This window comes from Hemibagrus wyckioides, linkage group LG23 (assembly GCF_019097595.1).
Source record: "Hemibagrus wyckioides isolate EC202008001 linkage group LG23, SWU_Hwy_1.0, whole genome shotgun sequence".
NCBI classification, from domain to species: Eukaryota; Metazoa; Chordata; class Actinopteri; order Siluriformes; family Bagridae; genus Hemibagrus; species Hemibagrus wyckioides.
In genome coordinates, this window is record NC_080732.1 from 10839872 (window position 1) to 10857442 (window position 17571).

Here is a 17571-nt window from a genome sequence, read left to right on the forward strand (position 1 = left end):
ACCCACGTGTCAGAGGGACAGCAGCGGCCATTAGGGACAAAGACGAAGGAAATGTTTGCCTAGGTGGTGTGCAGCAGTGCCTCCACCTGCCGGTAATCCTCAGATTTTTTTTAATGCTGTCACAAAACCAGAAAACTGAAATGTTCTACATTTTAAACAGACAAGATAAATTAAATTGAATTGACTTCTTGCACAGCATAATGTTTCACATAATGAGTAATCAGTTCAATCCAAAAGCAGCCCTTAAAAATAGTAACACAGATCTCCTGGGTCGTCTTGGCAAACTACATATCCCACAAGCCCCTGCCCATGCACGTGACGCGGGGTGTTTGTCGCGCTGGAGTCCTCGTTGCCATAGAAGATGTTAGGCGCGTTATCTGTACAGAGGAGTGAATTTAACCTTATCTTCCACTCAACTTTACTATCTTCTGTCCCAGACAACAGAAAAGGGCGGTGAGTTTCATAATAGGGAACGACTTTAGATCAGTTAAACCACCGGTTAATTTTATACAAACAGAATTACCAAGTTAATTGTTAGCTATAACGTTCTTTCTGTTTTCAACAACTCTAATGTAATTATACAGTTATGGTTGGTTTAGCTTGGTGTCATGGTTTAATATCTTATTTACATTAATGATCAAACGAAGAAAACCCTGTAACGTTAGCATTACTGGTGGTTCAGATTAGCCATATGTCAGTGCACTTTATGGTCATAAAGTGCCAGGTTTTAGTGACATTTATTTGCGTCTTAACTTTAGTGTTTCGCTTTGCATTATGTGATCACACTTAAATCGATGAATTAAAATGAATGTAGTCAAGGCAGAAAACTCGGCAAAGTAAACTGATTTTCCTACAGCACATTATTACATCATGCTATGATTTAGCCTGCACTAGAGAACATTATTATTAGATTAAACATTCGTCGACCTTAAGAACACCAGTGATGTAATTTATCCTGTATGCACCTGTCTAAGTCTTTCTAAACCCTTTTCAGATTACTTGGCAAGTTCAGACAGTAGGATCTAGCAAATCACTACAGATAAAGCTAATGCTACCATTAATCATCTGCCTTTTGAAATAGATATGTTTATTATTTTAGGAAAATCAGTTTGTATTGCTTTGGTTATATTGTGCACTTTGTGCTTAGATGTGTTTAAGTATTGAGGTTTTGTATTTCTTTAGACAAATACATTTGCAAAATGTAGTAGTATATGCCAGTTTAATTAGCTCAGCACCTTTGATCAAGTAGTTTTGACTTTTACTGACAGAGAACTGATAAATGTTAGAGTACAAAAGGTCTGCAAATGGTGTTTTCCTAACCCTGATAAATGGATGTTGAATTGAGTCAGGTATAAATGTAAATTTTCAGCAGGGTACAAGATTCAAAATAATGGTTTCTAATTTGGTTTAAAATCCAATTAGCAGGCATGCTGATCAGGACCTGACAGCATTAAGCTGACTCAACATCTTATTTATCCCCTCTCCATCTGTGCTATTTCACCTACCTTAATCATCTCCCCCCAGGACATGGTTCTGTACTTGTAAAATGAAAACACAGGACAGGTTAATGACATGAAGGACAAAATAATGTGTTTAAAATACAGTTGCCTATAACTGTTCTTTTCTATGCTCCAAATAGCTTGTTGCCCACTCAGTATAAATTTGGTACTCTCAACTGGTACTGCATGATGGATAAGTATCTGCCTGTATTTCTCAGCAGTGAGGACACCATTAATCCTGACCAAACCTCCAATTCCATTTGCAGAAATGCAGCCCCAAACTTTCACCACTGTTTCCTGCAGACACTCATTATTGTACTGCTTTTTAGCCCTTCTGCAAACAAACTGCCTGAGTTTGACTGTTCCTTGCCCGGTTTTAAGCCTCCTACACAGCTGTTTCTGTTTTATTAATGAGTGTATTTCAACCTACATAGGAAATTGGTGATAATTAGCACCTACTTGGTATAACTGACTAATCATACGCCTGACTCTGATCCTACAAAATCCCTGACTTTATGCAAGTGTAAGAATTGATGCTGGTTTGAAGCTAAAGGGGATTCACACCAAACATGAACAATTCCAGAACAGTTTTTACAGTGTGGCAGAGCACCTTATCCTGCTGAAAACAGCCACTGCCATTAGGGAATACACTTGCCATGAAAGGGCACACTTTGTCTGTAACAATGTTTATGTAGGTGGTACTGATCACAGTAACATCCTTATGAATTACAGGACCCAAGGTTTCCCAGGAGCACATTGCTCAACGTTTATCAGACCAGATAGTCTGTGTCACTCTGCATGTGCATCAATGAGTACCCTTTAATGGCAAAAGTATTTTTCTAATGGCAATGGCCTCTTTCAGCAGGACGCTGCACCCTGCCATACTACAAACATTATTCTAGAATGGTTTGATTACAAAATTACCAATATTAGGCAGGTAGTTTTAATGATATAGCTGATCAGTGTGTACAAATAGTGTGTATAGAATAATTTGTTCTTTGTCTCTATTCTCTATTGCTTATAGAGCAGTCATAGAAGATGGCCTGAGTAACACAGGTTGTGCTGTTGTATATACATGAACTGTATTCTTTTCCATCTGGAAGCTGCGTCAACAAGGATGAACCGCTATACCACTTTAAAGCAGCTGGGGGATGGCACCTATGGCAGTGTGCTTTTGGGGAGAAGCAATGAATCCGGGGAGCTGGTGGCCATTAAGAGGTACAATGAAAAATTAAAGTCGGTGGTTTACAATCCCAGATGGATTTTTTCTGTTTCCATTAATTGTGTCAGGTGTAAGAAATGGACAATTCATGAGCTTATTAAGCAAGGCTATCAATGATCACTAATGGAAATTAATTTATATTTATATTTCATCATTTTAAAACCATAGGCATCATCCCACAGGTGTTCAGTAGAATTGAGGTCAGTGCTTTGTGTAAGCCAGTTCTACCACTCTAACCTTGGTGAACTATGTCCTCATGAAGCTTGCTTTGTGCAAAGTGACATTGTCATGCTAAAACAAATTTAGGCCACTTAGTTCTAGTAAAGGGAAATGTTAAAGTTACAGCATACAAAGATCTAGACAGTTGTGTGCTTCCAACTTGTGCAAGCAACAGTTTGGGGAAGACACTCAAATGGGTGTGATGGTCAGTTTGTCCAAATGAATTTGACCATATAGTATATAACAATGAGAAGATGGCAAGCATTGAAATGAACATCTAAAAAATCTAAATATATTGTCTAAATATAATGTATTGTTTCATGTGTAGCCTTACTTATCACAATAATCACTAACAGATTTCATTTAACTTAACAATATGGCTTCTACTCTCATTATCTGGCAGCTTATATAAAAACACTTGATCCACACATTCCATTATTTTTATTTTATGTTTTATATTGTACATTGACATCACTGAGGAAGAGACAGGAGTCAGAGATGGAGGTAGCAGAGCTGAAGATGTTGAGGTTCTCTTTGGGAGTGACAAAGTTGGACAGGATTTGTAACTTTAATGTAGTGGTAAACTAGGTTATGATAAAACATGAGTCAGACAAATAGGCTGCTGAAATGCACAGCAGGCAAATGAATCATCATTCATTATCAGCACAACAGGGAGACATTTAATCACTGGAGTGTCCTTAGTAAATAAATCAACTGAGAAAACTTTGGGAGGATATGAAAAAGGTAAAGAGAAGCATTCTGAATGCTGTGTAGAGTATGATGGAGGGAGAACAACAGAATCTGGAAATGATAAGTTTAAATCAGAATTTTAGTTTTGTCATATTCTTCTTATGGGTGGAAAAAGTGCAATTACTGATGGTTAATGTGAAGTGATCTGAGCAGCCTGTCTTCTAAAATTGTGCAAAGTGACAGATGAATTGTGAAGCTGTTCATGGTGATAGAATATGGTTTGTATACTCTATATACTTTTCTTCCATTAATTGAGTTGCCCTTGATACTATTCTGCCATTGACTGAGTTAAATATAGATCTTGCAAAGTTCCTGGAAATGTGAAGCCAATAGTGCTAGGGAATCTCCACTCTGTACACAAACAAACCACAAACATAAACAAATACGTCAACAGTCAACACACCATAAACTGAGTTTCAGCATCATGCCCTATACTAACCTCATAATGTTAATGAACACAGTAAACCCAGAGCTGATCGGAGCACAAGCTAAGTCACATCGTCTTATAAGTCTCTTCTTTCAACAGGGGTAAGTAAGCTGAATTATAAATGACCCTTTGAGACACTGTACCTGTCCAGAACAAACAGTTACCATGCAAAATGATACTCCAGTGACTGTGAAAAAAGGAGTGAAAGTGCACAGGCCTATGTCACCTTGGTGTAACATCAACAAATAAGCAATATCACTAAAGCATGTTCTGGGTAACAACTCTTATTGCACATGCAGGCAGGTATACATCCCCACCCAGATTAGCTTTCAGGCACCATCTGTTGCACTGGATCTGTATTATACATAGCAACGTTGAGTCCAACATTTTATAATGGCAATTTTCAAGTTTCGAGTTTATTGTTGTGCCTAAAGAGTGCTTTAAAGCATGCATATACACTAAAATTCTTATGCTACAGTTGTACACTCCTATGCAGACATAAAGAGATGTAAACAATGCTCTATGGTTGTGGGACCACTACAAGCTGCTTAGTCTTATCAATGTTGAGTCTGAGGTGGTTTTCCTTGTACCTGTGTGTCTGGGTGCATATCTCTCCTCTGTAGTCTGTTTCATTGCCGGGTGTGGTGGGAGATCAGACCCACCACATGTCATCTGCATATTTGACAATAACAATGGAGCTGTTTATGGCCATTCAATCATATGTGTATAAGGAGTGCAGGAGAGGGCTAACTAAACAGCCCTGCAGGGTTTCAGTGTTGAGGGTCAGTAGGAAGGAGATGTTGCTGGCAATTCTGTCCACAAGTCCAGAATCCAACTGCACTGGGAGCTGTTCAGGCCCAAAGCCAGGAGTTTCAAGTAAGCTTGGTGGCCGTAGTAGTCAGAGAACTAGTAGAACTTGTAGCTCAGAATGTTTACTGTGTTTTCACTGGTATTTAGAAAGGTATTTTTCAATATGTATACAGCAGTAAATTCTGGATACTAATTTGATTTGATTTGAAGAGTGCTGATATTTAGTATAATAGCACTAGTACATTTGACTGTAATTCATGCTAAAGCAGTTTTTAGGAATTTCAGAATAGGGTTCATGATGGCAGAAACGGACAGTTCATTGTCAAATGTCATGTCTAAATGCAGAACAATCATGTTGTAATTATTAGAAGATGCCCTGTAGTGCTAGCATTTGTTAAATATAGAATGATTGTTTTAATATAGCTTAGTCCATACAAATAGTGAAAGAACTAGCACGTTTCACTTGTGAACTTTTTCAAGGGGCTGGTTTCCATACAAGGAAGTTTAACAACTTCATGTGGTCTGTTGTTGCTAATGAAATTGAGCTTGTCCATTCTCTCTTTTTCACAGAATGAAGAGGAAGTTCTACTCCTGGGAGGAGTGTATGAATCTGAGAGAAGTAAAGGTGTGAACTGCAGCTAGACCAGGGGTGTCCAGACCCAGGGCTGGTGTGGGTGGAGGTTTTCATTCCAACCAAGCAGAAGTCACACCTGAGTCTACTGAAAGCCAAGATCATCTAATTTAAAAAGGTGGCTCCTGCTTGACTGGCATGAAAACCTGCACCCACACCGGCAGGATAAGATTGGACACCTCTAAACTAGACCATGAAAGTGAACTCTTTAGTTCATAATCAGTTCACTACCATCATCCAATAATAATATTTATTCTGATTCCTATCACTATTATATATTTTCCGTGAAATATTTCAAATGAATATTGGTGTGTTTCAGTCACTAAAGAAACTGAATCATGCCAACGTGGTGAAACTAAAGGAAGTAATCAGAGAAAATGACCAGTTGTACTTCGTCTTTGAGTACATGAAAGAGAATCTCTACCAGCTGATGAAAGACAGGTATGAAGATATGCTGTAGATTTTACAGACTGAACCAAGACTTTTACTTGTTTGCCTCTACACTGCATATAAGGAAGATATTTTTGTAACATTTTACTTATGTAAAATGCAGGTAGTGTTCACAGGGCTAGATAAGTAATAAGACATTTCTGTGAAGTACATAAACATATCTATAAAAGTTTATTTCTAAAGACATCATTGGTTAAAGTAGTCTAAATGTCAGCTTACATTCAATGTCTGTATGTTATGAAAGGCATATGTAGGTGTCACGAACACTTCCCATAGACACTTGTATTATTTTTTTCTACAACACCTATTTTCACCTATTATCACATAACTGACAAATGCAAACTGATTTTTATTTCATTTTATATAACATCATTAAATAAGTTATTCATAGTGAATGAAATTAAATATGCACACAGTACTGCAAAAGTTTTAGCCAGGTGTAAAAAAAATGCTGTAAAATAAATACCTGGGATTAGGCAACCTACATCTGTGGTTAGTTCTAAGATGTTTGGAACAACCTACCAGTTGACATTAACTCCTTTAAAAAGTGTGTGCAAGTGTACCTAAAAGAATTGAAGCTGTTTTGCAGGCAAAGTGTGGTCACACCAAATATTGATTTGAGATTTGGATTTCTATTATGTTTATTTACTTTCCATTTTGAAGAAAATTAACTGTTAACACTTATATAACACACATATATAAGAATTAATTAATCCTTTTTCTTAATTTTCTTGTCTCTAGAAACAAATTGTTCCCTGAGTCAGTCATCAGGAACATAACCTTTCAGATATTGCAGGGGCTTTCATTCATTCATAAGCATGGTAGGTTACTGTCTCAGGACTGTGATATTAATGCTTAATAAAGGACAACAGCTGTGTGAGCTCTGAGTAGCCATTCGTGGGTGTGACAAACACCCATGATCGCTCAGACTTTCTCTTTATCTCTTCAGGAACAGGCTATGTGAGTGGCTCATGTCAGGAATATCTAAAGCACACATTTAAAACTGAGGCCTGGCATTTAACACCACAATCCAAATTATGTATGGAAAAAAAAACAAAAAACAAATAAAATTAATTTTAAATTCATTGTTTTTTACAACCTATGGGTTGTGCAATCTATGCTTGTCTCTTTCCTCCCTTCTCATGTGCATGAAATGCTCTGCCATTAGAGAAAATAAGATGTTTACTGAAAATAAAATAAGAAACATCATGTTTCAAATGCTCTCTGGTTGGCATTTGTTCCTTGCTTGGCTCTTTTCCCTAAAGCTTCTTTTACTTTATCTTACCTAGGTGCTACATAGTGCTGCTTTTGTTCACAGCTGTCAGCTCTACAATGCAAGCTATGCTGTAGTGGCAAATTTTATTCAGTTCATATCTGCAGTTAATGTAGGAAGTCTTTTTTTTTTTAACAATATTTAGCCACATATTGTTTGTAAATAGTGCCTTATGAAGAAACTAACTGATATTCTTGAGTAATATGTGCTAAGTTTACCTACACAGCAATACTATGTTGAATATGTTATCTTGTAATCCGATTTTTAAAACATAACAATTGGTAGTCAGGACCACTTGTAATTTTTTATGTGTGAATTGGTTTGCTGATTCAGGATTTTTCCATCGGGATATAAAGCCAGAGAATCTGTTGTGTATGGGTCCTGAACTGGTGAAAATAGCAGACTTTGGTCTGGCCAGAGAGATCCGTTCCCGCCCTCCATATACAGACTATGTCTCCACACGATGGTAAGAGAGCTTCCACTTTCTTCTCATGGAAACAAAAATGTGGCAAACCAGTAAATGTGAATTAGTAATGAAATGGTTTATTTAATTGAGGTCAGTAGTTGAAAGTTCACAGCCATCCACTCACCATGTATCCAAGACTGCATCATTGGCCATGCTCTCTGGGTTGCACTGCTGGTATTTCTTTGTCCCCTGTCATTCGTTATAACACTAAAGATCTCATGTATGTAGAAGAGGATAGTTAATACATTTCACAATGTATGTTCAGTTGCCCTGTGACATAGCTTGAGCAGCAGGTTTTAAGATGTTAAATCAACATGTGTTAATGTGCTATGTAAACAGTTCCACCAGTTAAGACTACCAGACTGTTGAATTATATTTTGTTTTGTTTTCGTCTTGGACTGTTTTGTTTAGCCTTTGTACCAGGTCTCTGAATTCTAGACATACAGCTCTGGAAATAAATAAGAGACCACTGCCCAATCTCCAGATTTGAACCCTATTGAAAACCTCTGGAATAAGGAAGATGGATGATCACAAAACATCAAGCAAAGCTGAGCTTTGCAATTTGTTTACAAATTATTTGCATTTTGTTTTATTTGAGTTATTAAAGCTCTGCGAATACTGCATGATCTTGGGTTATTTTCATGTGTTGTCATTTCCTTTAAATATACACTCTAAATAACAATAGTTATATTTTGAATTTAGGAGAAATATTGTCAGCAGTTCACAAAAAATGATTCAAAACTGTTCATCTCACCAATACATGCACCTGTAAGAAAAAACATAAGAAACTGATTATTTTGCAGTGGTCTCTTATTTTTTCCAGAGCTGTATTTACAGAACCCCTGTATTAGAACAGCAAGACCAATTTATTTGTTTGTGTCATGTATGGAAGACATTTGTATTTGCCATTTGGAAAGTCCTAAAGAAAGAAAGAAACCAGTGGTGTGCTAAGCAACAGACACCGAAGAGGTTGGCCAAGGAAAACAACAACAGCTGATTACAAAAGCATGATGAAAGCTGTGAAGAACAACCCAAAAAACAACAGTCTGTGACATCACCAACAATCTTCACATGGCAGGGGTGAAGGTTTCACAAAGAAGACTTAAAGAAAAGAAATATAGAGGCCATACCACAATATGCTAATCACTCCTCAGCAGTAAGACTCCGAAGGCCAAATTGGAATTCAGTATAAAAATGAGCCACAAAAATTCTGGAACTAAGATGGAACTACTCTTTCATTCAGTGATGGAAAAGGCCAAAGTGTGGAGGAAGATCCAAATCATACAAGCTCAACTGTGGAACATGTTGTAGGTAATATCATAGCTTGCATGGCTGCTTCTAGCAGAGGCTAACTAATCTTTAATGATGTAACATCATTGCAGCAGCAGAATAAATTTAGAAGTTTACAGGTACACTTTGTCTGCCGATTTATACATAAATGTATCCAAATTAATTGGGAGAAACTTCACCATGTAGCAAGACAATGATCCAAAACAGACTGGCAACTCAACAAATTACTTAATCTGTGGGAAAGTAGAAGCTTTTAGACTGGCCAGGTCAATCACCAGACTTTAGACCAATTTAGCAGTCAATTTACCTACTGAAGAGCACTGTAAGCAGCTGCTCTAAAAGCCTAGAAAAGCATTGCAAAAGAAGATATTGCATCAAGAAAGCAGGCTTAATGCAGTTATTGTGTCACAGTTACTGGCTAGGACCCAAATGCATGACAGAAACGGACTGTGATAAAATAGTCTTTAATAAGAACATAGGTGATGTACTATAAGCAGACCTCAAAGACAGAAATACAAAGGCACAGTTCAGTAACTAAATCCACAGGACAAATGCAGACACAATAATCCACAGGGAATAGCACAGCAGTAATGGCTTGTAGACACAAGCAGCATAAAATAGTCAGTTACAAAGTGATCGTGTAAATCCACACGCACAGTACAGTCACTAAGGTCCATAGGCACAAAGCAGTAATCTGCAAACAGGAAATAGTAAGCAACAGCCAGCACAAAAGTAAGCAGGTTTGGACAGGTTTGAGCGTAGAGTTGTGGAAGGTAGGGTGGATGCAAAGGACCCTGGGGAGCCTGAGTCGAACACTTTAGATCTGGGAAAGGGACCCACAAAATGGGGTGCAAGCTACCTGCAGGTTGACTTTAAAGGAAGGTCCCTGGTAGACCGCCAAACTGGCTGCCTCTGGCTGATACAATAAGGTCCAGGCTTTTGAGCAATGCGAGACGGGCCCTCAATGGAATGAAGTGGAGAAGCGATCTACACCTTTTAGCATGGCATTGTTGCTGATGGTCCATGGACACAAACATACAAAGTCCATGGATAGGTGGGGCCAAGGATGTCTATGGATGGGCAGAGGTCATAGATGGCTGGAAGGTGGGGACCTGGATGGCTTTTGCTGGGAGCACACGGAGCAGGCAGCAACGAACTCCTGGGTATCCTTCCTCATGGAGGGCCACCAGAACCACTGCTGGAGGAGGGATAGTGTGTGTGCAAACCAGGTGACAGGAGATCCACTGGAGGACATTGGAGTGCAGGTTGTCGATGACAAGAAGTCTCCTCTCTGGGCAGCCCCCAGATGCAGGCAGGTTGGCGGCAACCATGAACAGATCTGTGAGATGGAGGAAGGGCTGCTTAGCTTCGGGAGACCAGAGAAGACACGTAATCCAACAGAGCGAGATCTCAGGTGATCGGCAAAGGGCAATCAATGGTATCCAGAAAAAAAGCTGAGAACAGACAGAAGTCAAAATGGGCAAAAAAAAACAAGTGACAGAAATGGCTAAATGAAACATAAAACAGCAGAATGGCATTGTTATCAAGTGGAACAGTTTTTTAATCGTTTTTCAGGAATACATAAAACATGTTTTTCAAGTTTAATCTTGTTTAGAGTAAACGTAATTTGGTAAGAAATCAACACAATTTCAGAGATAAAACAGTTATCCCCGGGTATAGATACACAAGGCCTAATACAGGGGCAAACTGGACATTGTTTAATTTCAGACACAATTATACATTACATATATCATTAAATATATTTAGTTTTAATGGTGTTTAATAGTAGGAATTTTTTAACAAATTTTTACAGAATTTTAACAATGTATGAATTATAAATATTAATATACAATATATTCAGGATTTTTTCTTTTATGTCTATCACAAAAATAATTATAGACTTGACTGTATGACAATGAATTTGCTTCCTAGCCTTTCTATATGAGTACTAACCATAATGACATGTGACATTTGACATTTGTGTGTGTGTGTGCAGGTATCGAGCTCCAGAGGTGCTTTTGAGATCGTCTGTGTACAGCTCTCCTATAGACATGTGGGCAGTGGGCTGCATTATGGCAGAACTCTACACTTTACGACCTCTTTTCCCTGGCAACAGTGAGGTTGATGAGATCTTCAAGATTTGCCAGGTTCTTGGCACAGTAAAGAAGGTATGTAAACCTGTGAACCAAAACCAAATGTGCCAGAGACGACAAATTTCATTAATAAGACTTCAGTGACTAATTTGTAGTGGACATTATTGGCAGCCTCAATTTTTGTATCAGGACAAGGTCCTATACCCCAATCCACACATATATTAGAATATGTGGGTACTTATAGTTACAAAAAAATATAGTGCATATGCAGAATATGGTACAAAAAAAAGTTTGAGACATGGATACATTTGATCTTAAGCTGTTTGGGTTTTGTTTCACTTGTCCTCATACTGGTTTTGTTTTAATATGTTTATAGATACCATTATGCCATAGTTGATTATTCTAATGTTTACTTTCTCTGAATGTTCAGACGGACTGGTTGGAGGGTCATCAGCTTGCTGCAGCGATGAATTTCCGCTTTCCTCAGTGTGTTCCTACACCTCTAAAAACCCTCATCCCCAATGCCAGTAATGAGGCTCTCACCCTAATGAAGGATTTGCTGCATTGGGAGCCAAAAAAGAGGCCAACTGCTGTGCAGGTATACAGAGGCTTAGTGCTAAGTTACTCTGGGCCAATGGTGTTTCTTACAGGTTTTTTTTTTTTTTACCTCACAACAGGCACAATTATTTGAAGATGCAGAATGTAAAATAATATGTTTGTGTGTGATTATGTATTATACAATAGGTGCCAAAGAAAAAAAAACAACATGCATCATGCAGCATATCCATTTTTAACTCATATTCTTCTGATCACTAGCCCAAAACCTTACCCACCAAGATACAACTGCTTATAGGCTATAAATATTATAATATATCCTTCAGGTTACAGTAGTACTTAGGCCCAGTCATAATAAGTGCACTAATAATGCATACAAAGTCATGACACTGTCAGCATATTTTTGTAATTAAGTAATTTTCAATGAAAAATTAAAAATGTGCCTACCTTTAATAAAGCACTGATTAGAAGTCCCATTAAAAACCCAGAACTTACCAGTTGAGTCAGATCCTAATGAGACTTTAAATAAGCACTTTGGTAGTGGTAGGTGCACATGAAGGGTTAGGTATGTCATAATATGCTTAGTAATAATTAAAATACAAATATATGTTTGCCTAAAAAGTGCAAATATTTCTGTGAAACACAAGAGACATAAAATCCATGTACATTCTTGGGGATTCTCTTAGAAGATGTGTGTGTTGTCATGACTGAATACAAAAAGAGGTGGTGGTTATGTGACATGGACTAGAATCCGTTTTCCAAAATCCAAAACATCTGAACAGTAATGTAACATTTTAGTATTGTAAAATATTATAAATAAATAAATAAAAATAAAAATTTATTTTTACTATTGCTTGTCTATTAAAATATACAGTATAAGATGTGAATTTAATGATATGCTCAGCAACATTTCTTGTTATATGTTATCTTACCATGCCAGGCACTCAGGTACCCCTATTTTCAAGTGGGCCAGGTGTTGGGACAACGGCCTCAAACACCTGACCTCCGTAACACACAGGTGAAAACAGCTAAACCCAACGAGATCAAATCTGAGCTGCAGTCAGCTTCTGAGCCAGTCCTGCACTCTCAGACCAAGGACAAGGGCAGGAATTCCCATCAGACCCTCCAGTTGATCTCCCTGCCTCAGGGCCCCATTCGTACAGACCACGAAGCTGATCCCCTTGCACTCAATACAAAAAAGGTAAAGGACATAAAAGCTAAATCTTCTAGAATACCTAGAAATCAAAACAGTTGCTGGTAGTAGGTTCAGACTTTTGGATTTTTTCTAGCCCACATCTCACATTTCCCACTTGTTTCCCAAAAATAGTGTAAAATGATTTGGCCTCTGTTGTGATTCAAAGGGTGTAGGACAGTGGAAAAATGGAAGCAGGCTTGCAAACTCAAAAAAATGTGCTTTTATTTTAACTTTTGATGTTCAGTGGTTATCTACACACACACACACACACACACACACATGCACATTCGCACACATGGCCCTGTGTGCTCTGCTTTCTCTTATACCGTCTCTCACTTTCCCTACTTTTATCTTTGCGGCTGCTCACTGTAACAGAGAATAATCATTCCTATAATTAAGCATAGGTGTGTGATCCTTACCACTTGTTCCTCTTGGCTCTGTTCTCCATTCACAAATCGGCACTCAATCACTACCACAGTGTCATTTAGTTGATTTTTATATATGTAAAGTAAGAGATTTGACTGTAGATATACTGTATATATAAATAACTACACTGACTGACTAATCTGTCAACCTGAATTTTATTTCTCAAGAGGCCTATGGGAAATGAAAACAGCATGATGCGACTGAAAAGTGGGCGGAGACGCTGGGGACAGACTAAACACTCTGACAGCTGGGATGAGTCATACCCCTCAGACACAGCTGCATTCAACTCCAAAAAACCCAACATTGCAGTGGAAGAGAACAAACCCATTAATAGGTTCACTTCTGAGTCACTGAATTTTCAGTTGGACTGTACAATGATGTGGCTATTTAAGATTTGGTGTTTAATTGTATTTGGAGTTTTGTTATTCTGAATTTGCACTTTCTTCTCTTTTTAATGGCCTATGGCTTAACCTATTTAGGTCAAAAGATCAAAAACCTATTTACACTTTTACCAACGTTACAAAGCTACCAAGTAGCATTAAATCAAACTCCAGTCTGCAAAGCACCTGTTCAGCCCGGCAGCATTACCTAAGGCAATCAAGATACCTGCCTGGTATGTTTACTGCCTGGTACTATATGGTTGTTTCCAGTTCGGTTACAAATTAAATGTTATTTCATTTCTAGCTTCAAGAAGCTTAAAATTATTTAATTTAATATTTATTAATTTATTATTATTAATTATTTTAAAAATAATTTAATGAGCACTAATAGAATTTGCGTTGGTGTAATACACCTAATTCCAGTATAAGACTTATAATGCAAGTACTACTGTCTTACCTTCATTTCAGGTTTGATAAGTAAAAGCTCCTCGTCAACTGTGGAAAAGAAGCCCCAGATAGAACTGTGGGACAACTGGTCAACACATACGAAGAAACCGCTTGCTCCCATTAGTGGAGCCCTAGTTACCCGAGTCTCTCACACTGGTAAGCTTATATCAAAAGGGTAGTCTGTTAGTTAAAAGCTGTCTGATTACCACAAATGATGCAACACAATGCACCCCCAACACACACACACACACACACACACAAATTCCTCTGGGTTTCCTACTTCAAAGCTAATGTATCAAGCACAATAGAGTGTTTCGAACACTCCTCAGTGCTTTGTACATTGTAGCTATAGTATATATAAGTCTATAAGTCTTCTATTATTCATGAGGCATATAATCAACATTCAGTATTCAATGTGGATTAAAACAAAACAAAAAAAAACCTGGCAGTTCTTTCTCATTTGCTTTTGGGTTTCCTTGTTTTTTTCCTATTCATATTTTTGTGATTTCCTTCTTGCATGTATCCCTTGCCTCTATACCTAACCCCAGATGCAGAGGATAGCAGCATTACTGTTCCATATAAGCCTAGAGAAAGGATACAAGAAAAACTTGAACAGCCTAAAGGTACATATAACATTGATTTTTTTTGTATTGTAACTTCCCCATTGGAGATTGCCTTGTGATTCACCAAACAACATACATAAAAAATAATAATTGGACAATGGACAATTGGAATAATTGTAACTGTTCATCAAATAATGTCTGGCTATTAGGCTAAAACTTACAAAAACTCCTAAAGCATATCTTTATAAAAGTAGAAACTAAACTGAGCTAAAGTAGAAACAAGATCACTAATCGAAAATTCACGTCATATAATTTTACATAGATTTTGTTGTGACAGTATGACTTTGGCTTTTAGGAAACTTTATTAGCACTACGTACAACCTCTCTGGAGGTTATAGTTCATCTTTCCAGAAGAAGGAAATTGGGTCAGTTGGCCAGAGGATACAGCTTACACCAACTGGAAAACAGCAAGCACGTATGTATTAATATCTAAACTTTGTTCCTGATTAAATAAATCTCATTCTGTTCACCTCACATCCATTCAGATGTATTGTTTAATGGAAACTTATAATTGGCTGAGATTAAATCAGATATAAAAATCGGAGGAAAAAAAGTCTCACCAGCAGTCCAGGTTCTTCCTGAAAGGAACAACTTGTTAACAGCAAAGTAGTTAACATACATTAAGCTGGAGAAGCAATAGCTAAAAACACATGCCCTCTTGCTTGCAGTATATCTTCATTGCTGTTTAATTCTCTTCCATCCTCTATCCCTATTCATGTTTTTTTCCTCTTAGTTGATCTGTCCACCACTGCTGATTCTAAAACTGGCAAAACAAAATATATAAAGATCAAATGTGCTGCTTCCACTTCATTAAATATGAGTACTGAAGGTAAATTCAGGCAAATTCTGACCAATTCTGTTCCCCCAGTGAGAATGAAACCACATACATTTTTTCCTAAAATAAAGTTAAAGCCTATGTTCTTACATTTGACATTCTCAATAATTGTTCCTCAGATCCTGATGAGTGGAAAAAAAGATCTCATGTAAAAGGGACAAGCTACTCAGTTCTGGGGAAAAATTCTGGCAATATCCTTTCTCGTGCAGCTCCTGTGCAACCTGTCCATGGTCGAGTAGACTGGGCGGAGAAGTATGGAAGCCATCGGTAGCACATCTACAAATCTTTATGGCCTCAGCTTGTGCTAACCATAATATTGTCATCTTCTCTAGCAGATAATTTTTTAATGTCTCAAAGTCCACAGTACAAATAGTTGTTTTTTTCTGAATAAAATGTAACTGTGAATTTTGTAAATGATATTCACCGTAGACCTGGATTTTTTTCTTTTGTTTTCTTTATTGACTATGTAAAAAAATATTTATTGTATTTTAGAATCAAGCTGTTCATTCTAAACCAGTTCATGTCTTTGTAATTACAAACACACAGAGGTCATGCTTTTGTGATGTGCCTTGAAAATTTGGTATATTCATTATTAATTTTTCAGTGTAGATTTCAGAACATACACTGATCACCCATAACATTAAAGCCACTTGCTTAATATTGTGTAGGTCCACCTTGTGCCACCAAAACAACTATGACCCATTGGGTCATGGACTCTTCAAAACCTCTGAGGGTGTGCTGTGATATCTGGCTCCAAGACATTAGCAACAGATCCTTTAAGTCCTGCAAGTTGCAGAGTGACTCCATGGATCTGACTTGTTTGTCCAGGACATCTCAAAGGTTCTTAATTATATTGAGATGTGGAGAATTTGGAGGCAAAGTCAACACCTCTGTTATGTTCCAATTACAATTTTTGCATTAAGGAAGGATTATTCTGCTGAAAGAGGCTACTACTATTAGGGAATAACATTGCCATGAAGAGGTACTTGAGCTACAACATTGTTTAGGTATGTGGATGAAAGCCAGGACCCAAAGTACCCCAGCATAACATTGCTTCTGCTGGTTTGCCATCTTCCCATAATGCTTTCTGGTGCCATTTCATCCACAGGTAAACAATGCACTTGGCCATCTGCATGATGTAAAAGAAAACATGATTCCTCAGACCAGGCTACCTTCTTCATTGATCCATGGTCCAGTTGACCAGCATGGACCATGTCTGACTGGTCTGCAACTACATGGCTCCATACACAACAAGCTTTGATGCACTGTGTATTCTGACACCTTTCTATCAGCATGAACTTTTTCAGCAATTCATACTACAGTGGCTCTTCTGTGGGATCGGACCAGGCAGGATAGTCTTCACTACTCATGTGCATCAGTGAGCCTTGGGTGCCCATGACCCTGTACTAATCACTGCATACCAGTAACACGCCACAAGACCTACCAGTTTGGAGATGCTCTGACCCAGTCATCTAGCCATAACAAATTGGCCCTTGTCAAAGATCCTTATCTTTGCCCTGCTTCCAACACATCAGTTTGGAGAACTGACTGAACTTAATGTTATTCAGTTCACCTCGCAGTAGTTTTAATGTCATGTCTGATTGGTCGATGAATTCACTATTTGAAGTGGCAGGTGTAACCTCATTGAAAAAAAAATTCCCTTTCCTGGAACAGTGCAGTTGTTGTTTTTTCTTTGAGTATGATTACTAAGGGCTTTTAAAAATGTTAAAATATTACAACACCCATCTTTAATGCCACTGGAATGCTATTGAACCAACATGGATTTGACCACATTATCCAAATAACAACTTGGTTTCCTCTGCTGCCATTTGGGAACAACATTTGATTTTTCATATGAGAATATATTCTAGAAAATCAAGAATAATCTGTTTTTAGCTTGAAACCAACACTAACAGTTTTGTAAGTATTTTAAAACACTGATTCATGTGGTTTGAATGAAAAAAAGTGTGTGTATAAATG

General features: G+C 37.7%; 1 protein-coding gene across 5 annotated transcripts; it reads left to right on the forward strand.

Moving 5' to 3' along the window:
* The first annotated feature begins 317 nt into the window (after positions 1–317).
* Positions 318–17562, forward strand: mak (male germ cell-associated kinase). Of its 5 annotated transcripts, none has more exons than XM_058376471.1 (16): positions 318–453; positions 2524–2717; positions 5498–5552; positions 5878–5999; positions 6750–6829; positions 7615–7747; positions 11034–11205; positions 11561–11728; positions 12626–12886; positions 13474–13640; positions 13786–13919; positions 14155–14289; positions 14682–14756; positions 15052–15171; positions 15490–15585; positions 15711–17557. In XM_058376471.1, the coding sequence occupies exons 2-16, from the start codon at positions 2575–2577 to the stop codon at positions 15860–15862; spliced, it is 2013 nt and encodes a 670-aa protein (XP_058232454.1). In that variant the 5' UTR covers positions 318–453; positions 2524–2574; the 3' UTR covers positions 15863–17557. The 5 variants fall into 5 exon arrangements, with proteins under 5 accessions (XP_058232454.1, XP_058232457.1, XP_058232456.1 ...); XM_058376472.1 differs by having other exon boundaries at positions 319–453; positions 2603–2717; positions 15711–17558; XM_058376474.1 differs by lacking the exon at positions 12626–12886 and having other exon boundaries at positions 15711–17562.
* The last annotated feature ends 9 nt before the right edge of the window (positions 17563–17571 follow it).

What these genes read in the sequence shown, in the direction of transcription:
- mak (XM_058376471.1), top strand. Translation starts at nt 2,575, where the DNA reads ATGAACTGTATTCTTTTCCATCTGGAAGCTGCGTCAACAAGGATGAAC. An exon ending in TGAATCTGAGAGAAGTAAAG is followed by an intron (nt 5,553 to 5,877) that starts GTGTGAACTGCA and finishes GGTGTGTTTCAG; the next exon opens with TCACTAAAGAAACTGAATCA. An exon ending in TTCTTGGCACAGTAAAGAAG is followed by an intron (nt 11,206 to 11,560) that starts GTATGTAAACCT and finishes CTGAATGTTCAG; the next exon opens with ACGGACTGGTTGGAGGGTCA.